Source organism: Bombus affinis, chromosome 7, assembly GCF_024516045.1.
Source record: "Bombus affinis isolate iyBomAffi1 chromosome 7, iyBomAffi1.2, whole genome shotgun sequence".
Lineage (NCBI taxonomy): Eukaryota > Metazoa > Arthropoda > Insecta > Hymenoptera > Apidae > Bombus > Bombus affinis.
Window position 1 is genome coordinate 13,254,610 of NC_066350.1, and position 21,060 is coordinate 13,275,669.

The following is a 21,060-nucleotide window of genomic DNA, read 5'->3' on the forward strand; positions in this document are numbered from 1 at the left end:
ATGATGCAGTAAGTATAAATATGGAAGTAAAATAGCCTTTCGAAACTCTAATTTCGAAAGCTTTAAGTAGAAGAATCAGCAACAATTCATACGGTTTACAATTTCTAGTCGTATCATCATTCTATATGTACACGTTTTCGTAAAAGATGATGTCAGCTTATATAATTGATATACGAATATACATGTATAATGGATGTAATGAAAATATGAATTTACATAAATATGCGCAATCTATTTATTACATTAATTCTTATTTTTATTTGTAGTACTCTTCGAATAATGTAAAACACAACCAAAAATTGACCTTCAGCACTCAGTATTAAAAAATAGCAATTCCATCCATAAGATTATTTGTAATTTTCGAGTACTCCATTAACCCCTCCCTGGAAAAGTTCCCCATTGTAATCACGAAAATTGAGTGTTTTATCTTATGTTGATAAAGCGAAGAGCCAAACTAAACGAATTTTTATCTCCACATGATAATAAAATTTACTTAAAAATCAATCATGCCATTGTATTCATTTAGTGTAATAGAGTAATAACACACAAATGTAGCTTAGAAAGAGTCTTGAAATATTTGAGTCCTGAAATGGTTGAATTAATCCAACCTACATTATTCGAGAAATATACATTTTTCTATACTTCCAATTCAATCCCGATATATCGCACGAATTATTCTCCTTGCGTATGCACCATGTACGTCACACGACATCTTTTCAACTGTCGACAACTTTTAAACGTATTCAGTTGCACTGCTCCAACAAGTGGTACAGAGACTGACTAGACAAATCGATCGGCATGTACAATTTATAATTCTGAGAAAGCTGCGCAAGCGTTGAGAAATCCTGGTTCACTGGCACACGCGGTGCAAGCTATTCTCGATTCAGTTGTTTTTACAGCGTCGATGAGTAATCACTATGACGAACAAAACTGTAGCTATAAAGATCGACTTTGATGGTCGTAGCGACTACAGTCTTCAATTAAATCGCTGGTTCTTAAAACCGATCGGTGCGTGGCCTTCTTTTCCCTCTACTTCGAGACTCGAAAGAATCATGTCCTTCGTTTTAATCATCATCTGCTATATCATTTTAATCTGCACTATAATCCCCTGTTTACTCCACATAATCCTGGAAAATGAAAGTTTTCGTATTAAACTAAGGCTGATTGGACCTGTGAGTTATTTGTGCGTTGGTAGCATCAATTATACTACTCTGTTATTACGAGGTAAAGATATACGATGTTGCGTCGAGCATATGCAAGCAGACTGGAGAACAGTGAAAAGGGAAAAGGATCAACAAGTGATGCTGAAGAGCGCGAAATTTGGTCGCTATGTGACGGCTTCAACAGCGGCCTTCATGCAAGGTGGTGTTTTTTGTTATTGTTTCATGACAGCGTTGAGCACAGAGGTAATCCAAGTAGGTAATGAAACGAGGATCGTGCACCAGTTGCCATATGTGACATACAAAGAATTGATAGATATCAATGAAAGTCCTACGAATGAGATTATTCTCTTTATGCAATTTTTAACTGGGTTCATCGTAAGTTCTAGTACACTAGGGATTCTCAGTATAACGGTTGTTCTAATTGCTCACGCGTGTGGCCAATTGAATGTTGTTATGACATGGATCACAGAATTTGTAAATGAATCGAGAAAAGAGAAAATAGCTCCATTTGAGAACATAGGGATTATCGTGGAACGTCATCTGAGAACGCTGAGGTATTCTGTTTTAAATCGTTCTTATATGTCCTTATTTGTATTTTTGTAATTTTCCTATGTTCCAATTACAGTTTTGTATCGAGTATCGAGGAGACGGTAAATCGAATATTCTTCTTGGAAGTGCTTAGATCCACCCTGCATATGTGTATGCTCAGCTATTACATTGTTACGGTATATATCAATCACTGATATTTCTCGTTATAATATATTAAACTAAAGAAGATTTATTAAAATAATAAACTATAAAATTTATTTTATTAGTAGATCCTTTCTATGTATGATCTTTGCATTCTCTTTGCATATTTTAGGAATGGTCCGATAGCGATATTCAAATTTTGACCACCTATTCCATGCTTCTGGCTTCAATCTGTTTCAACATTTTTGTAATATGTTATATCGGCGAAACATTGACAGAACAGGTACTGAAACGTAATAGATCAAAGCCATAATGAATATTAATCGAACGAATTTTTAACAGAGCAGAAAAGTCGGTGACGTGGTGTATATGGCAAATTGGTACTACTTAACCGAAAAGAGAATCCTTGAGTTGATTTTAATCATTATGCGGTCGAGTGTGGTCGTTGAAATCACCGCAGGGAAGATAATTCATATGTCCATTCAAACGTTCAGTACTGTAAGCCTGCTTTATATTTCCGTTTATGCTGGAACACCATCCATCTGAATTTATTAAGGAGTTAAAATATAAAATTTGACTGTCGATTATCTCTTATTCGAATGATAGAAATTTGCGTTCCTATAAATGAAGTCAGACGATGGAAGTTCGTTTAATCAGACAGTAAAATTCCGTTTCAATGAATGGAGTTCTACTGTACACATTATCTACATATTTATCCTCATGAAATCATTGTTATTCCAGGTTATAAAAACTGCTTTCACGTATCTGAACCTGTTGCGTCAAGTGACGTAATAAAATATGATCTTAAAGTATAGTTTATACTGCACAAGTTTTTACCATTTTAAGTATAGATACTGGCAATAATATTGTTGAAAATATTGTTTGTATTCGTGTAACTTTTATGCATGAGATACTTCTTATACACCTTTGCTAAGATATACTGAAAAATAATCGCAACTTATATCACGAAACAAATGTTTATTCTAGCTGTGAGAAAAAGAATTGGAATATTAAACAAATAAAACGAAACACATATGATTTTCCATTATTTAGAATAAGTAAATCACAGTACATAAATATGCATAGATACTGTATCCATCTTCTGACCATCCATTCTGACCATTTCGCCTGTCCATCTTCGAAATTTCCATCAATCAATTTTCCGCCGATTATCGTTCAAAAAATGACCCTAATATAGTCAACTCTGCCAACTCATAATCTTTATTATACTAATCTCTAATTATATCATAGCATTTTCTGAATTACCTGTGCAAATCGTGTTTAGTATTTAAAAAATTTAACTGCCTTAATGAAATCGTTTGTATTTTCAAACACTCCACCAAAAATTCCATAGATCTTCCCATATTTTAAATAGATCCACCAAACCGTACAGAAGCTTCCACTTCACAAATTATTGTCAACAACTTCTAAACCTCCACATTTGCGTGTACCGCTGCAACTGGTTGCAGAGACTGACTACACGAATCGACCCGCTTACAATCGTTCGGTGAACAATGCGCAAGCGTTATACAACCTGATGCATTTACTCCTTTCATGAAAAATATCCGATTCAGTCGTCCCCACAACTTTAGTGGACACGATGACGAATAAGTCTGCGGTAGTAGAAAAAACTTTTGATAGTCTGAGCGATTACAGTTTGCAGTTTAATCGATGGCTACTAATATCAATAGGTGCCTGGCCTGCGTCCACATCAACATCGAGACGCGAGAGAATCATTTCGTTTATTTTAATCGCTCTCTGTTATGGCTTTATATTGTTTACCGTGATCCCTTGCATATTCCACTTTATTCTGGAAGATGAAAGTATTTACATGAAATTGAAGGTGCTCGGTCCTCTTAGTCATTGGTTTGTCGGAGGCATCAATTACACCAATTTATTGCTAAGAAGCAACGACATTCGTGATTGCATACATCACGTGCAAACTGATTGGAAGATAGTAACGAGACCGGAAGATTCACAAGTGATGATGAAATACGCAAGGATTGGCCGCTTTGTCGCGGCTTTTTGTGCTACTTTCATGCAAGGTGGCGTCTTGACATATTGCGTGGTGACAGCGTTCGCTACCCAAACCATCGAGATCGCCAACGAAACCAGAATTATTCACATGTTACCCTGTGCTGCGTATAAGAATTTAATTCCCGTTGATACCAGTCCAATGAACGAAATTGTTCTCGCCACGCAATTTATATCTGGATTTATTGTAAATTCGAGCGCCGTTGCCGCCATCACAATTGGTGCTGTATTCACAGCTCACGCCTACGGCCAATTCACTGTCCTGATGAGATGGATCGACGAATTTGTGAATCGATCGGAAGATCAGAAGAAAGATGTTGAGTTTAACGAAATAGGTGAGATCGTTGAACATCATCTGAGAATTCTCAGGTAAGATATATTTCTGCATTTTTGTCGGAAATTTAGTGCGGAGTTTTTCATATGCACATCGATTACAGCTTGATAGCAGGTATCGAAAACGTATTGACACAATTCTGTTTCATGGAATTGTTAAAAAGCAAGCTTGATATATCCATGCTAGGATATTACATTATTACGGTACGTAAAGATAAAAAATATAACATGTGCTTATTTTTATGTGCTTCTATGGTAACTATAATTTATTTAGATACTCAAGTGGCTCAAAATTTCTTTTACTTTGTGATACTTTTGAGGTGGTTAGCTTGTGATAGGTGCTGAAAAATCACTCGTGATTGGTAAACAATATATTTATTAACAAATAGCTGTTTGCGCTTCGCGGATACAAACTCGACTTCTAGGCGATGCGTTACGATAGCGATTCAGAGTGCGCGGAGCTACTTCGGATGATGATTGCTCAACTATCGACTGTCAGCTAACGACTCGACTGCTGACTGGAGACTAGCGACTGCTGACTAGTGACTATCGACTCGAAACTCGACTGACTTTCTGTCACGATGATGCTGCAGAGGAAAACTGTCTCAGAGGGTATGTCTAAGGGTACGAGATCGTTGGATTCGTCGAGGAAAATCTTCGTTAGGAAAGTGAGGGAAATGGACGTTGCTGTTAATTGGTTGATCTCTAGGTCGATGGTTGAGGGAGGATGCTAACCGCCTTCGAGAGAAAATTGCTAGCGGGAAGCATCGTACGTGAGAAAAACCATATTTCCCGTATCTTCCTGTAGTATGTAATAAACTTTAGGAAATGTTAAAACAAAGGCTATTTGCTCGTTTGAAGAACCTTAGCTAGGGAAATCCGAAGGTTTATAGCGGGTCCTTAGGTTAGATGGAAAATGTGCTATAAAAATATTTTGACGTCTGGCAATCACCTTGTCCAAAGGATAGGGCCTTTGTATAGCGGGTCACAGAACAGAAACCGCTAGAAAGTTTACTGTCGAGTGCAGCTACACTTTTTTTTATTAATTCAAGTAACTTGTATTTGAATATTGCAATGATTTTAATTACGATTCTTTTACTTTGGGACTTTTCGAATTCCATAATCCAAAGGACGTAGGCAATTGATTCAATTAATAGTAAAATACTCGTTTTTTCAGGAATGGGCCGAACATGATATTCGGAATCTGACTACGTATTTTATGATAATGGCGTCCATGAGTTTCAATATTTTTACCGTATGTTATATCGGCGATATATTGACAGAACAGGTAACAGATAAAATAATCTGATAACTTAAGTATAGTTAATTCGAAATGTAATCGACGTTCCAAATCTCTAATAGAGCAAAAAATTTGGCGATGTGGTATATATGACAAAGTGGTATTATTTGCCTAATAAAGACATGTTTGATTTGATTCTGATCATCTCAAGATCCAATTCTGCAATTAAAATCACGGCTGGAAAAATAACTCACATGTCCATAAATACATTCGGTGATGTAAGTCATGCATTTACATATCTCTGTCCTTGTAAAGTATTCAATCCATATGGAAATGATTGGTATTCCAGGTAATGAAAACTGCGTTCGCCTATTTGAATCTGTTGCGTCAAGTGACGTGATGATATGCACCGCTGGCAAAACCTATGCATAAAATTGTAAGACTTAAAACATAAAGATTTGCAAATATATCGCATGACATTTTTGTACGAATATCCTCGAATATTAAATCAAGACAAGTTGGAAATTTTTCATCTTACAATATAGTAATATGGAAAAATGATAAAATTGCTAATTAGTATTTATTGCTAATAATATTGAAATGTATTTACTATCATGGCGTACTATGGTGTACTATCATGAGTACTCTTTTCTTCTCCAGTCACCATTTTTTCATTCGTTTCGTTCGTTAAAATTTACCTGTCTATCTTACAGACAACATTAAAATATATATGTGATACCAATGCAATATTTTGAAATCACGTAACTGTACATGCTCAGTAATGAAACACTCGAGCCTCGAAATATGGAGGTCCTTTAAACAACATTGACCTGATCAAAAGATTAACGAACTCTAACATACCAAAAACGTACAACAATGAAAATAAAACAAACATTTACCTTCGTTGCATATCTCAAAAAACTAATTTCTAGAATGGTAAAATCTAGAACATTTCACATCTCGCAAAGTACCGCACCAATGACTTCATCAATTCAATCATATAGCAACTAAACCCAACATAATCTGTCGTAAAACTAACAATGTGTATGTACACGTTGTGCGTTCCCACGATAGCTTTTGCGTGCACCGTGCAAGTTGTAAAAACTGTCCAGACAAATCGATCGTCGTGGAATCACTCAGAACTTCATGCAAGTGTTGTGCACTCTGATGCACCGACTCCATTCATGTCAAACATTCGATTCAGTAGTTCTCATAACTTCGTCGAGTGACCACGATGACAGAATCTGTAAGAGTGGAGAAAAATTTGTATAGCCTTAGCGATTACAGTTTGCAATTAAATCGGTGGTTCCTCACACCAATCGGAGTATGGCCTCTATCTGCATCCACTTCGAGGCTCGAAAGAATTATTTCCTTTGTTTTAATCTTTCTCTGTTACTTCTTCGTGTTGTTCACCATAATCCCCTGTTTACTCCACCTCATTCTGGAAGATGAGAATACTCGCACGAAACTGAAGATAATTGGCCCTTTTAGTCATTGGCTTATCGGTGGCATTAATTATAGCACCTTGTTGTTACGAAGCAGAGAGATGCGTGTTTGTATAGAACATGTACAAAATGACTGGAAAATCGTAACTAGACAGAAGGATCAACAGGTAATGATGCGTTATGCGAGGATTGGCCGCTATACTACAGTTTTCTGCGCTACTTTCATGCAAGTTGGTGTCTTGTCACACTGCACGATGGCGGCTTTCGCCACGAAAATCATCGAAATAGGAAATGAAACGAAAATTATACGTCTGTTACCCTGCGGTTTCTATAAAAGTTTAATCTCAATTGACGTTAGTCCAACATATGAAATCATACTTGCTTCGCAATTTGTGTCTGGATTTATCGCAAATTCAAGCGCAGTTGGCGCAGTTGGCATGGCTGCTGTATTTGCAGCCCACGCGTATGGCCAACTGACTATTCTTATGATATGGATCAAGGAATTTGTGAATCGGTCGAAGGATTATAGTAGAAATGTTGGACTGAATGAAATTGGCGAGATCGTTGAGCATCATCTCAGGGTTCTCAGGTAAGATTTATCGAAGAATATTTATTGCGTTATTTCGGTGACTATTCGTAACATACTGTAAGTACATATTGAATGCAGTTTTATAGCAGGTATCGAAGATGTGATGAATGAAATATGCTTCATGGAACTGTTCAAGTGTACGATGAACATGTGCATGATTGGATATTATATTCTTATGGTACGTTCCTAAAAGATCTATTTTATTTTAGAGAGAAAAATATACGTTTATGTACTCATTTCATACTTATTTTGATATTGCAATTCTTATTTTGAGTAAAACTCTTACATTGAATTAAAAAAAATTGCTTTGAATTACCAGCTTTCTATATCTAATAACTTTTGTTGATACGTTTAACCAATCTGGTGATATATTTTCTTCAAAATTTGTGCCTTTCTTTAAACAATATTGCTTTCAAATTCATTGAATAAAAGGTAGTTAATTTAATTAAAAATATATTTTCTTTAGGAATGGAGAGATCATGATATTCAGTATATGCCCGCATATTTAATAATACTTTTTTCCATGACTTTTAACATTTTTGTCATATGTTATATTGGTGAGACACTAAAAGAACAGGTAACAAACATATAGGTAACATAAATTGTTCCCAAGTATAATCAACATTTACCGAGAAAATTTTCAATAGTGCGAAAAGGTTGGAGAAGTGGCTTATATGACAAACTGGTACTACTTACCTTACAAGGATATACTTAATTTGATTCAGATAATCTTAAGATCCAGCATGATGATTAAAATCACTGCTGGTAAGCTAGTTCATATGTCCATATTCACCTTCGGTAATGTAAGTTATCAGTTTATTTATATTTATCTATATTCACCAATTGTTGAAAAATCTGCTACTATTCCAGGTAATAAAAACTGCTTGCACATATTTCAACCTGTTGCGCCAAGTCACATAACACAGTACATTTTTGATCTGTTAATGCGTAAACTTGTAAAATTTAAAATATAAGGAGTATTAAAGATATTGCTTATTATTTTTATATATACAAGACAATACATGTGACAATGATATAAATATATGTAGTATCTAAATGGGTCTTCAGAGGAAAGGACAAGTAATGATGTTTTGATTTAATAAATAGTGTTCGAAGCAACGAAATGATTACAATGCTGTCGTACGTCTTATTCTCATAGGCGGCTTTCGACTTCCCGATTCACACTCTCCGGCTTCTACACTCGCTCGCTCTCGCTTCTCAACTCACACTCTGCACACCTTTTGCATCCGTCCTCTCCGGCTTCTCATCTAACTCTGCTTCTAGCGTCTCTTTGACTTTTCCCGTCCTTCGGAACACGTGTCCCGAAAACGCCCGTGGCCAGGGTCACGCAGGCCCTTTCCACGAAACTATCCACTTAAAAAGGAGACCGACGACACATTGATGTACCCGACGATGTCGCGGCTCTCGCCACTTTGTTTACGGTTCGGCCGATATCTTAGACCTTTCGTCCACGATACTACATATATATGACATTGTCTATCCTTTTGAAAAGTTATAACGCATTATTATAGATATTAATACATAATTGTTACATTAAACTTAAACCTTATGGTTTATAATTATTATGTAATTATTAAATATTTAATGTAAGTATAATATTAGTAATGCTATACGGGAGTTCATGGATAAAGATAATTTATTCCTTTTGTCCTGTAACCTTACTTTTGTTTTAACAACTAAACAGGTTTTTAACATCCTAGGAAATATTTTAGTTTATATATAAAACGGAAAATCGTGTATATCTTTCATATCTTCTATAAACGTAAGAAATTTTATCAGAATAAAAGGACACGTAAGCGCAGAAAAACTCGTTAAAAACAGAAAGTAAGGGTTGCTTTCCCTTCGTCATCGCATAATGAATAATTCCGCTGTAGTCAATATCCATGAACCTCGATATAACATTTAAACGCTAATTCGAATATCAGTGAAATTATTAAAAAATAGTATATATAATATACCTTCACACTCACCAGCATGAGATCGTCTGACACGTATCACGTCTGCAAATCATGTTTCAAATATTTAAAACATACCTCTGATCAGCTTTCCCATTCTGCGAAAAAGTCCAAATTATCCTCCGTCATTCCATCTTTATTTTAGGCACAGTGACTAACTCACGCGATTACTGTAACACACACAACTGAAACTAATTGAAAACTAAACTTTATTACAAATGCAATATGCCTTTGTTGAATTATAACTGTGGTTCAGATCACAAACGTTATACGACAATAGGAGGTCAGATACAGAAAAAAAAAGAATGATAGCATTTACGAAAAACGTATTGTAATCGCAATATCGCACATAAAAATTACATAAAACTCATGGGAGAAACATTTCCAATGCCATACGTTCGCACATATGGCTTTGTCGTGCACACATACACACCTCCTCGCGGATCGAATCAACTAGTGGTTAGGAGGTAAGTTCTACACTGGCAAGCTGCTCGAATCAGGTTTGTTGAGAGAAAGCCAACGAAGTTAGCACATGCGCGATGTCGAAAGCTTCAGTAATCGATGTACACCATTCATCATCCCTTCAGTTGTGAGTGCACTTTCGACTCGTTGATATCATTCCATACAGTATGGTTGTCCTTCTAAATCCATCTACCCATTCATGGGACAAAGATTGGATGTATAGCATCCAGATAAATCGTTGGTTACTCAAGTCAATCGGAGTCTGGCCTATCTCCCTGTGTATCACGCCAACAGAAAAGAGCAACTCTATCATCCTCACCTTGATTAGCTCCTTTCTAATAAGTTTCCTCCTGGTACCTTGCGCTCTCTGCACTCTTCTCGTCAAAACAGACGATCCCGAAGCAAAGATCAAAATGGTCGGTGTGCTCAGCTTCTGCGTGATGGCTGCAATTAAATATTACATCCTCGCCTCTCGTGGTGTCATGATTGGAAAATGTATCGAGAATATTCGCTCAGACTGGGATCGTATTCACGCGCAACTGCGACAAGAAGACAGAGAAATTATGAAAGAGAATGCAAAAATTGGGAGATCTTTGGCGATCTTTTGCGCTGGCTTCATGTATTCTGGCGGATTTTTCTATACCACCGTGATGCCACTATGCACCGAACGCACGGAAATCATCGACAACGAAACCGTGAGGACACAAGCGTTTCCCATTTACCGCGGTCTTCTGGATCCACGGACAAGTCCCTCGTTTGAAATCGTGCAGTTCATGCAATGTTTGGCTGGATTTGTGATATATTCAGTAACTGTCGGTGCTTGTAGCTTGGCTGCTGTATTCGTCATGCACGTCTGCGGACAGTTTGGAATCCTCGTGAAAAAGCTTCAAAGACTTGTCGGTAGTCTGGAAGAAGAAAAAAACTTGAACGTCCATGAACAAGGATTAGGCGATATTGTAGAACATCATTTACATATACTAGGGTAAAGAGTGTTTCAATGTTCATGTAGATCGTATAGACTACGTAAACGTATAATTTGCAAACAATTTTTAGTTTTATATCTCAGATAGAAGACCTTCTTAACGAGATATGTTTCGTGGAACTAATAGGCTGTACGGTGAATATTTGTTTCCTTGCATATCATTTACTCACGGTAATGAAGTGATGCTAATAAAGATATTAAAATGCAGTAGAACACCATTTATACGAACTTGTATAATTACGCATAATTTTGATAACATTAACAAGTACCTTATATAATTGAAATTCATATCATAAGGGCCGCACGTTTCTCTTTACCAGTTTTGATCTTTCGTTTACCTAATAGGAATCCATGTTCACATTAGCAGATTCAAACAACCGAAATTCATTTAATTGAATTCTGACTAAATTTTTGCTGAAATAAGTAGAGTTTATATAAACGGAGTTGTGCTGTATCGATATGTCGAATTACATTTGTCATGTTTTGTTGTCAATTTTCTAGGAATGGGAGCAAAGTGACACTATAGGAACATTGACTTATTGCACATTGCTAATATCATTTACGTTCAATATTTTTATCCTGTGCTACATTGGGGAAATTTTATCTGAACAGGTAATTTACTTATTGTGAAAGTTATTGTTTGGTATTATTTTATCTGAACTATAAATGCAATTCTGATAAAATACTGTAATTTCAATATTGCAGTGTAGGAATATTAGTATATCGGCCTATATGATCGATTGGTATCGTTTGCCACAAAAGAAGGCACTGGGACTGATTTTAATATTCGCCGTTGCAAACTCTTCCACGAAATTAACAGCTGGAAAAATCGTCGAATTATCTTTAGCCAGTTTCTGCAGCGTAAGTAGCGTATATTTATCTATTTGTTGATTATTTTGAATTATATAATCCGCATTCTTGTAGAATTTTCTCCGCTACAGGTGTTGAAGTCCGCATTCGCATACTTGAGTCTGCTTCGTACTCTCACTATATGAAAATACGAAATCATATTATATTTGCTTTAGTATCTTATTAAAATCTAGATTAGTTATCGGACAAAAAGTGTTTCCAAGTTCTACTGATTTGAAAGATTATATTTTAGAGAAATGGATTCATTTTTAAGTATGATAAATGAAAATTTGTAAATCACTGTAAAGTAAAAATTTTGAAATCTTAAAAGTATTTCCATGCTATTTTCTGAAATATTCTTTCGAATAAATACATTGTACGCTTCAACATAACCATTTGGCATTTCGAATCGCTTGTCATTTGGGAGTTACCTCATATTAATTCAAGAACAATAAAAGAGATATCTGGTGCAATAAAAATGCTGCACTATAATAATGAAAAATATAGTAATTTGCAATAATGTTTGTCTGTATCTTTCAACGTAAGTAATGGAAGAGTCAACTTGACGGTCGTGCACTGAAATATACATTTCACACACCGACAATATCTACGAACTCCAGTACAATATATTCCAACCAGACCAATTATTTAACATTAAACCTAACGACACTTCGTGTATACCTATTGCTACCGTGTGCGGTCGAAATAACCGGTGATTAAAACATACCTCTGATCAGTTATCCCATCCTGCGAAAAAGTCCAAATTATCCTCCGTCATCCCATTCTTATCTTACGCATAGTGACTAACTCACGCGATTACTGTAACACATACAACTGAAACTAATTGAAAACTAAACTTTATCACAAATGCAATATGCCTTTGTTGAATTGTAACTGTGATTCAGATCACAAACGTGATACAACAATATGAGGTAAGATACAGAAAAGAAAGAATGATAGCATTTACGGAAAACGTATTGTAACCGCTTCAATCGCATTGAAATATCGCACATAAAAATTACATAGAATTCATGGGAGAAATATTTCCAATACCATACGTTCGCACATATGGCTTTGTCGTGCACACATACACACCTCCTCGCGGATCGAATCAACTAGTGGTTAGGAGGTAAGTTCTGCACTGGCAAGCTGCTCGAATCAGGTTTGTTGAGAGAAAGCCAACGAAATTAGCACATGCGCGATGTCGAAAGCTTCAGTAATCGATGTATCACCGTTCATCATCCCTTCAGTTGTGCGTGCACTTTCGACTCGTTGATATCATTCCATACAGTATGGTCGTCCTTCTAAATCCATCTACCCATTCATGGGACAAAGATTGGATGTATAGCATCCAGATAAATCGTTGGTTACTCAAGTCAATCGGAGTCTGGCCTATCTCCCTGTGTATCACACCAACAGAAAAGATCAATTCCATCATCCTCACCTTGATTAGCTCCTTTCTAATAAGTTTCCTCCTGGTACCTTGCGCTCTCTGCACTCTTCTCGACAAAACAGGCGATCTCGACACCAAGATCAAAATGATCGGTCCGCTCAGTTTCTGCGTGATGGCTGCGATTAAATATTACATCCTCGTCTCTCGCGGTGCCAAGATTGGAAAATGTATCGAGAATATTCGCTCAGACTGGGATCGTATTCACGCGCAACTGCGACAAGAAGACAGAGAAATTATGAAAGATAATGCAAGAATTGGGAGATCTTTGGCGATCTTTTGCGCTGGCTTCATGTATTCTGGCGGATTTTTCTATACCACCGTGATGCCATTATGCACCGAACGCACGGAAATCATCGACAACGAAACCGTGAGGTCACAAGCGTTTCCTATTTACCGCGGTCTTCTGGATCCACGGACTAGTCCTTCGTTTGAAATCGTGCAGCTCATGCAATGTTTGGCTGGATTTGTGATATATTCAGTAACTGTCGGTGCTTGTAGCTTGGCTGCTGTATTCGTTATGCACGTGTGCGGACAATTTGGAATCCTCGTGAAAAAGCTTCAAAGACTTGTCGGTAGTCTGGAAGAAGAAAACAACTTGAACGTCCATGAACAAGGATTAGGCGATATTGTAGAACATCATTTACATATACTAGGGTAAAGAGTGTTTCAATGTTCGTGTAGATCGTATAGACTACGTAAACGTATAATTTGCAAACAATTTTTAGTTTTATATCTCAGATAGAAGACCTTCTTAACGAGATATGTTTCGTGGAACTAATAGGCTGTACGATGAATATTTGTTTCCTTGGATATTATTTACTCACGGTAATGAAGTGATGCTAATAAAGATATTAAAATACAGTAGAACTCCTTTTATACGAACTTGTATAATTACGCATAATTTTGACAATATTGACAAATACCTTATATAATTGAAATTCATATCATGAGGGCCCTACGTTTCTCTTCACCAGCTTTGATCTTTCGTTTACCTAATAGGAATCCATGTTCACATTAGCAGATTCAAACAACCGAAATTCATTTAATTGACTAAATTTACATTTACTAATTTACAATTACTAACTAAATTTTTGTTCAAATAAGTAGAGTTTATATAAACGGAGTTTTACTGTATCGATATATCGAATTACATTTTTTATATTTTGTTGTCAGTTTTCTAGGAATGGGAGCAAAGTGAAACTATAGGAACATTGACTTATTGCACATTGCTCATATCATTTACGTTCAATATTTTCATCCTGTGCTACATTGGGGAAATTTTATCTGAACAGGTAATTTACTTATTGTGAAAGTTATTGTTTGGTATTATTTTATCTGAACTATAAATGCAATTCTGATAAAATACTGTAATTTCAATATTGCAGTGTAGGAATATTAGTATATCGGCCTATATGATCGATTGGTATCGTTTGCCGCAAAAGAAAGCACTGGGACTGATTTTAATATTCGCCGTTGCAAACTCTTCCACGAAATTAACAGCTGGAAAACTCGTCGAATTATCTTTAGCCAGTTTCTGCAGCGTAAGTGGCGTATATTTATCTATTGGTTGATTATTTTGAATTATATAATCCGCATTCTTGTAGAATTTTCTCCGCTACAGGTGTTAAAGTCCGCATTCGCATATTTGAGTCTGCTTCGTACTCTCACTACATGAAAATACGAAATCATATTATATTTGCCTTTGTATTTTCTTCTTAAAATCTAAAGTAGTTATCGGACAAAAAGTGTTTCCAAATTCTACTGATTTGAGAGACTATATTTTAGAAAAATGGATTCATTTTTAAGTATGATAAATGCCTAGATAAATGAAAATTTGTAAATCACTGTAAAGTAAAAATGTTAAAATCTTAAAAGTATTTCCATGCTATTTTTTGAAATATTCTTTCGAATAAATACATTGTACGCTTCAACATGACCATTTGACATTTCGAATCGCTTGTCATTTGGGAGTTACCTCATATTAATTCAAGAACAATAAAAGAGATATCTGGTGCAATAAAAATACTGCACTAAAATAATGAAAAATATAGTACTTTGCAATAATATTTGTCTGTATCTCACCACATGAGTGATTAAAGGATCAACTTGACGGTCGTGCACTCAAGTATATATTTCATATACGGACAATATCTACGAACTCCAGTATAATATTTATATTCCAAGCAGATCAATTATTTAAAGAAAATATTTACCTTCACCTATTAATTTCTGTAGTAAGATTTTTTAACACGTATTTTTTATAAAAATGTAACTCGATCTCTATTACGTGTACATTGTCCAATTCGTACGACAAGTGTCAACAATTTGAATCGCACATAGATTAATTTACCGCCACAAAAAGCGGTAAACTGCAACTGACAGAATCGATCGGCGCGAATCCTTTGACAAAGTATGCGCGCACATTGGGCAACACAGAGTACTGTCCCCTCGATTCAGTTGCAACGGCGACATTGCTGAGTGAACACAATGACAGACGACCCTGTAACAGTTGAAAGAAAATTTGGTAGTCTTAGCGAGTACAGCATACAGGTGAACCGATGGATCTTAAAACCAATAGGCGCTTGGCCCTCTTCAAATTCTACTACTAACCGCGAAAAATTCATATCATGGATTTTAAATGTGATTTGTTGGTGCTTTTCATTGTTCACTATAATTCCTGGAGTATTAAACATCCTGCTCGAGAAAGAGGACCTTTACCTCAAACTAAAAATGTTTGGTCCACTTAGTCATTGGTGTGTCGGAGGATTCAATTACGCTGTGTTGTTGCTACGCCAAGGTGACATACATTATTGCATAAAACATATAAGAACCGACTGGAAGACTATAACAAGGTTGGAAGACCAACGAGTAATGTTAAAGAATGCAAAACTCGGTCGCTATATCGCGTGTTTCTGCGCCGCTTTCATGCACGGGAGCGTCTTTTGCACTTGCCTTGTATTAGGAGCATTTAAACGAACCATCGAAGTCAGAAATGAGACCATCCTCGTATATACTTTACCTTGCCCAGCGTATAAACTTCCAGTTCAAACTAATCCAGGACACGACATCATTCTTGGTACACAATTTTTATCAGCATTTATCGCAACATCAAGCGCCGCTGGCGCGTTTAGTCTTGCTACAGTTTTCGCAAGCCATGCTCTTGGTCAGTTAAACATAATGGTAACTTGGATCAACGAATTCGTGAATCAGCATTCGAAAGATCAAAATAATAATGCTGGTGCCAATAAAATAGGTGTAATCGTGGAACATCATTTGAGAGCACTAAGGTAATACTTGTTTTTATATTTTTATTTTGGTAGTTTAATGAATTTGACTAATGTATTCTTAAATGCAGTTTGATCGCACGTATCGAACGTATTATGAGTCCAATATGCTTCATGGAAATGTTCAAATGTATGCTGGGTATGTGCATGCCTAGCTATTACATTCTTGTGGTATGCTAAACATATTAAGAAATGTGTATGGTAATTCTATAGGACCACTGATTGGAAACAAAATTTCTACCATGAAATGAAAAAAGCAATTATCAAGTGAGATTTTTATTGTGACAGAATCTTTGAATTTATAAATTAATTATTAAGTATTCGTTATAATAATATAATAATGGTCATTGATAAATATGCTGATTAATCATTGGATATATTTATTAAATTTAAAAATAGTTTGTGTTAAATTGTTTGAAAATTTGCTTTCGCTCCGTGGGCCTTCAATATAATAAGTTTCGTACGTTTCTATGTTGAAAATTCAAAAGAATAATGTCTAATATCGCGTTTACAAATACTTAAGTCTGATTAATATTTTCTCCTCAAATTAAAACAATAAAAAGGCTATAAAATTCGTCTGAACATTATAGTTGTTGGATCTAACTGGAAATATTTACTTTTCCTCAGGAATGGTCTGAACATAATATTCAGAACATAACTGCATATGTTATGATAATTATATCTATGACTTGCAACATTTTTTTAGTATGTTACATCGGTGAAATAATAATGGAAAAGGTAATGAACGTACGGTAACATAATCTAATACTTTAAACTCATTGACTCAAATGCTAATAGTGTAAAAAGATTGGAGACATGGTTTATATGGCAGACTGGTATCATTTGCCTGACCAAGATATCATAAATCTGATTATGATCATCTCTCGGTCCAGCATGGAAGTTAAAATAACTGCGGGAAAGATCATTGATATGTCCGTATTAACATTCGCTAATGTACGTGTTCTTAATCCTTTTAATTTTGAAAGAAGTTCACTCAAAAATATTCATGGAATCACGTGTGATTGCAGATAGTAAAGACAGTTTTTGGGTATCTAAATATGCTATGTCAGACGACGATGACATAAGCTGCACATATCTTTAACGTATATCTACTTAGACAATAAACTTTATCACTTTTCTGTTGAAACAATTTGGAGGTACAAAAATATTTCTTTCACCTTTTATGATGATTAAATGTGTGCTTGTGAGGTGTGCAGTGTCTGTAAAAAAGAACATATAGCATAAATCTCATCGAGATGGTTGATAAAATTATAATTATATCTAATCATATTTTTAGACAATTAATTATTGGACAACAGGCCTAAAAAATTAATACTATTGAAAGTTCATATGAAATGATTATTATTTTAATCTAAAATAGCTTTTGAAATTATTATTGATTAGTATGGATTAATTATTTTTTACTTGTTCAAACAATATCAAATATATTTATGTTCATTCGTAAAAACATTTCTAGAAATTTCACTGGATTGTATAGATGCACATACATACCTTGCTACGGATTGAATCAACAGGTGGTTATGAGGAGATTTCAACTGCACAGACAGTAAGTTTCTCGAATCTGATTTTCCATGTACCATGCTGTTAGCACATGCGCAATTCTAAAACTTCATTGTAGCTAATACGCACTTACGCACAAGTGTCTATCAATCGTGGTGCAATGTACTTCAATCGAATGTCTTCTATTACAGATATTAAAATCATTACTGACTACGGATGTTACAGCCGTCATCTCAATATACTCAATATACTCAATATACTGTATCATCACTATCTGAAAACACATTCTTCTAAACTAAAGTTACATCTACCTATTTCTTATGATAGCAAAACTATAACTCAATAATTAAAATTTAGAATGATTATTTGTCCAGAATTATTCCAAACTTTACACATTCACCTACCAACTTGTGCACCGAAATGATCTGACACATTTTAGATTTCTAAATCATATTTCACACTTAAAATGTCTCCTCTGCGAATGTACAAGTCCTTCTCCGCTCCACTCCTCCAATATTGCTCAACTCATAAAACTACTATCAACAGCTTGAAGCGCATTGAGATTCGTTCACAGCAAAAAGTTGTAGCAGGTCACTAGACGAATCGATCGGCGCGAATCCTTTGACGAAGTATGCGCAAGCAATAAGCAACGCGAACTATTGTTCCCCCGGTTCAGTTGCATTCGGAACTTCGGTCAGGGAATACAATGGCAGACGAGCTGGTTGCAGCTAAGAAAAAGTATGGTAATCTCGGTGAATACAGCATACAGTTGAGTCGATGGTATTTACAACCAATGGGCGCTTGGCCCGACTCACCTTCTACCACGAGACGCGAAAAGATCTTAGCGCAAATTTCAATCGTGATCTGTTGGTGCATCGTATTGTTCACAATAGTCCCTGGTTTTCTTCATATAATTCTCGTAAAAGAAGATATTTACTTGAAACTCAAGACGCTTGGTCCTTTAAGCCACTGGTGTGTCGATGGGTTCAATTATGCTGTGCTGTTGTTACGTCAAGAGGATATAAATTATTGCATAGAACGTGTGCGATCCGATTGGAAAATGATAACGAGGGTGCAGGATCGGCATGAGATGTGGAAAAACGCGAAACTCGGTCGTTACGTAGCTGGATTTTGCGCAGGTTTCATGCAGGGCACCATGATATATACTTGCATTGTATTGGGTGCGTTTAGACGGACCATCACAGTCGGAAACGAAACCATGGACATTTATACTTTACCTTGCCCGGCATATAAATTCGCAGTTCAGACTAATCCGACACACGACATAATCCTCGGTACACAATTCCTGTCAGCACTTGTAGTGAGTTCGGGCGCTGCAGGTTCTTTTAGTCTTGCTACCGTATTTGCAAGCCACGCTCTTGGTCAATTGAACATAATGGTGACGTGGGTCGACGAATTCACAAATCAGACCAAGCAACAGAATAAGCAGGCCCAGATTAACAAAATCGGTGTAATCGTTGAACATCATCTGAGAGTTCTAAGGTAATATTTTATTTTATCCTGATATTTTAATAAATTTACCTAATATAATATTAAATACAGTTTGATAGCACGTATTGAACGTATAATGAGCCCAATATGCTTCATGGAAATGTTCAAGTGTATGCTGGGTATGTGCATGCCCTGCTATTATATACTTGCGGTATGCTAATATAATAACAAATATATAGATATATGGTAATTTTATGGATCTACTGACCAGAGGCAAAATTTCTGAAATAAATTAGAGGAGAACGAAGGAAAATGGAAAGATTTGTATTCTACCCTAAGTATCGATAAAAGAATTATAAAACGAAACTTTCATTATTTCCAACAATAATTATTGAATTATATCTTTTATTCAGTAGTTATCAAATATGTTCATTATCATTTATCATTTACTATTGTTATTATTGATAAATATCCAATGTTCATTAATCATTGAAATTTTGCCTTTGTCCTGAAAACTTGTAACTTTTTTGTATGTTTCCTTGTTAAAAATAATTTGTCTGGCTATATATTCGTCGATACTACTGCCTCAATTCCACAAAGAGACTGAGCATCAAACTTTTTATACATTTTATTTACTATTGCCACTACAATCTGATAATGATTATATGATATTAAAAAATATCTTCTCTACAATAACAAATATGATAATATAAAATTTTGTTTAAGTTTTACAAATTGAGGCAAAAAAGAAGAAACTGTAATACTTATCAACGTAGATAATAGAGATGGTCGATCTAATTAAAAATATTTATATTTTCCTTAGGAATGGTCTGAACATAATGTTCAGGCTATGATCATATATGTTATGGTATTTCTATCTATGACTTTCAACATTTTCTTAATATGTTATATCGGTGAAGTACTCAAGGAACAGGTAATAAACGGGCAACTTAAGCGAAAATCTTAAACATAATTATCTACATGATTGATTGAGTTACCGGTTATGTTGTTGATAGTGCCAGAAAGTTGGTGACATGGTTTACATGACGAACTGGTATCAGTTGCCTGATAAAAATATCCTTAGTATAATTATGATCATTTCGCGATCTCATATGGAAGTTAAAATAACAGCTGGGAAGATAATTACCATGTCCGTGTACACTTTTGGTAATGTATGTCCTTTTAATTCTCTTAATTCTTAAAAAATAATATCATTAATTCTCAAGAAATATCTTTTGCAATTACAGATAATAAAAACTGTTTTCACCTATTTCAATATGCTTCGTCAAACGACCATGATATAGACTGCACATGTAAGAAAAATATATTTAGATAATAAAGTTAGTAGATTTTTTATTCAAACATATTTATGTAAAATTGAATATATAAATAAGTATTTCTTTTACCTCGTATATATGTGTGTCGCAGATACCAAATGACTTTACTTTGAACATGGAGAAATATGTGTTATATGATTCGAAAGTATTTTTTTATATGCTTCACATCCATACTTCTTAAACAAGATAGAAATAGTACTTCACAAAAATTTGTTTCAAAATTTTACAATTGCACTAAAAGTACATTAAT

At 35.2% G+C, this 21,060-nt stretch overlaps 5 protein-coding genes, 2 long non-coding RNA genes and 1 pseudogene across 7 annotated transcripts; 6 read left to right on the top strand and 2 right to left on the bottom strand.

Annotated features, from left to right (window-relative positions):
- Positions 1–904: 904 nt before the first annotated feature.
- On the top strand, positions 905–6,075 carry LOC126918177 (uncharacterized). Its single transcript, XM_050725813.1, has 7 exons — positions 905–1,717; positions 1,789–1,888; positions 2,026–2,146; positions 3,428–4,256; positions 4,325–4,424; positions 5,398–5,508; positions 5,583–6,075. The coding sequence occupies exons 1-7, from the start codon at positions 918–920 to the stop codon at positions 5,811–5,813; spliced, it is 2,292 nt and encodes a 763-aa protein (XP_050581770.1). The 5' UTR covers positions 905–917; the 3' UTR covers positions 5,814–6,075.
- A 75-nt stretch (positions 6,076–6,150) lies between these two features.
- Positions 6,151–8,471, top strand: LOC126918235 (uncharacterized; annotated as a pseudogene).
- A 1,089-nt stretch (positions 8,472–9,560) lies between these two features.
- Positions 9,561–11,944, top strand: LOC126918246 (uncharacterized). Its single transcript, XM_050725949.1, has 5 exons — positions 9,561–10,914; positions 10,986–11,085; positions 11,416–11,526; positions 11,620–11,775; positions 11,856–11,944. Exons 1-5 carry the CDS (start codon positions 10,100–10,102, stop codon positions 11,907–11,909), a joined length of 1,236 nt encoding a protein of 411 aa, XP_050581906.1. The 5' UTR covers positions 9,561–10,099; the 3' UTR covers positions 11,910–11,944.
- Positions 10,707–13,774, bottom strand: LOC126918275 (uncharacterized). Its single transcript, XR_007711293.1, has 5 exons — positions 13,611–13,774; positions 13,246–13,427; positions 11,184–13,163; positions 10,911–11,099; positions 10,707–10,837 (listed from the first exon to the last, which is right to left on the bottom strand). It is a non-coding gene; the product is annotated as an uncharacterized LOC126918275 (long non-coding RNA).
- On the top strand, positions 12,987–15,068 carry LOC126918237 (odorant receptor 67a-like). The gene is made up of 5 exons (XM_050725931.1): positions 12,987–13,870; positions 13,942–14,041; positions 14,398–14,508; positions 14,602–14,757; positions 14,838–15,068. The coding sequence occupies exons 1-5, from the start codon at positions 12,987–12,989 to the stop codon at positions 14,889–14,891; spliced, it is 1,305 nt and encodes a 434-aa protein (XP_050581888.1). The 3' UTR covers positions 14,892–15,068.
- Positions 15,069–15,270: 202 nt separating this feature from the next.
- LOC126918178 (odorant receptor 22c-like) lies at positions 15,271–17,602 on the top strand. Its single transcript, XM_050725814.1, has 5 exons — positions 15,271–16,503; positions 16,572–16,671; positions 17,128–17,238; positions 17,299–17,458; positions 17,538–17,602. Exons 1-5 carry the CDS (start codon positions 15,704–15,706, stop codon positions 17,600–17,602), a joined length of 1,236 nt encoding a protein of 411 aa, XP_050581771.1. The 5' UTR covers positions 15,271–15,703.
- A 1,125-nt stretch (positions 17,603–18,727) lies between these two features.
- On the top strand, positions 18,728–20,951 carry LOC126918253 (odorant receptor 82a-like). The gene is made up of 5 exons (XM_050725959.1): positions 18,728–19,524; positions 19,585–19,684; positions 20,297–20,407; positions 20,490–20,645; positions 20,721–20,951. The coding sequence occupies exons 1-5, from the start codon at positions 18,728–18,730 to the stop codon at positions 20,775–20,777; spliced, it is 1,221 nt and encodes a 406-aa protein (XP_050581916.1). The 3' UTR covers positions 20,778–20,951.
- Positions 20,332–20,780, bottom strand: LOC126918279 (uncharacterized). Its single transcript, XR_007711296.1, has 3 exons — positions 20,741–20,780; positions 20,621–20,670; positions 20,332–20,538 (listed from the first exon to the last, which is right to left on the bottom strand). It is a non-coding gene; the product is annotated as an uncharacterized LOC126918279 (long non-coding RNA).
- Positions 20,952–21,060: the final 109 nt, after the last annotated feature.

Coding starts and splice junctions, on each gene's coding strand:
- LOC126918177 (XM_050725813.1), top strand. CDS start 918: ATGACGAACAAAACTGTAGCTATAAAGATCGACTTTGATGGTCGTAGC. Junction 1,718..1,788: donor CGTCATCTGAGAACGCTGAG/GTATTCTGTTTT, acceptor TTCCAATTACAG/TTTTGTATCGAGTATCGAGG. Junction 4,425..5,397: donor TAGGATATTACATTATTACG/GTACGTAAAGAT, acceptor TCGTTTTTTCAG/GAATGGGCCGAACATGATAT.
- LOC126918246 (XM_050725949.1), top strand. CDS start 10,100: ATGGTTGTCCTTCTAAATCCATCTACCCATTCATGGGACAAAGATTGG. Junction 11,527..11,619: donor GGGAAATTTTATCTGAACAG/GTAATTTACTTA, acceptor TCAATATTGCAG/TGTAGGAATATTAGTATATC. Junction 11,776..11,855: donor CTTTAGCCAGTTTCTGCAGC/GTAAGTAGCGTA, acceptor TCTCCGCTACAG/GTGTTGAAGTCCGCATTCGC.
- LOC126918237 (XM_050725931.1), top strand. CDS start 12,987: ATGTATCACCGTTCATCATCCCTTCAGTTGTGCGTGCACTTTCGACTC. Junction 13,871..13,941: donor CATCATTTACATATACTAGG/GTAAAGAGTGTT, acceptor AACAATTTTTAG/TTTTATATCTCAGATAGAAG. Junction 14,509..14,601: donor GGGAAATTTTATCTGAACAG/GTAATTTACTTA, acceptor TCAATATTGCAG/TGTAGGAATATTAGTATATC.
- LOC126918178 (XM_050725814.1), top strand. CDS start 15,704: ATGACAGACGACCCTGTAACAGTTGAAAGAAAATTTGGTAGTCTTAGC. Junction 16,672..17,127: donor CTAGCTATTACATTCTTGTG/GTATGCTAAACA, acceptor ACTTTTCCTCAG/GAATGGTCTGAACATAATAT. Junction 17,239..17,298: donor GTGAAATAATAATGGAAAAG/GTAATGAACGTA, acceptor AAATGCTAATAG/TGTAAAAAGATTGGAGACAT.
- LOC126918253 (XM_050725959.1), top strand. CDS start 18,728: ATGGCAGACGAGCTGGTTGCAGCTAAGAAAAAGTATGGTAATCTCGGT. Junction 19,525..19,584: donor CATCATCTGAGAGTTCTAAG/GTAATATTTTAT, acceptor TATTAAATACAG/TTTGATAGCACGTATTGAAC. Junction 20,646..20,720: donor CCGTGTACACTTTTGGTAAT/GTATGTCCTTTT, acceptor TTGCAATTACAG/ATAATAAAAACTGTTTTCAC.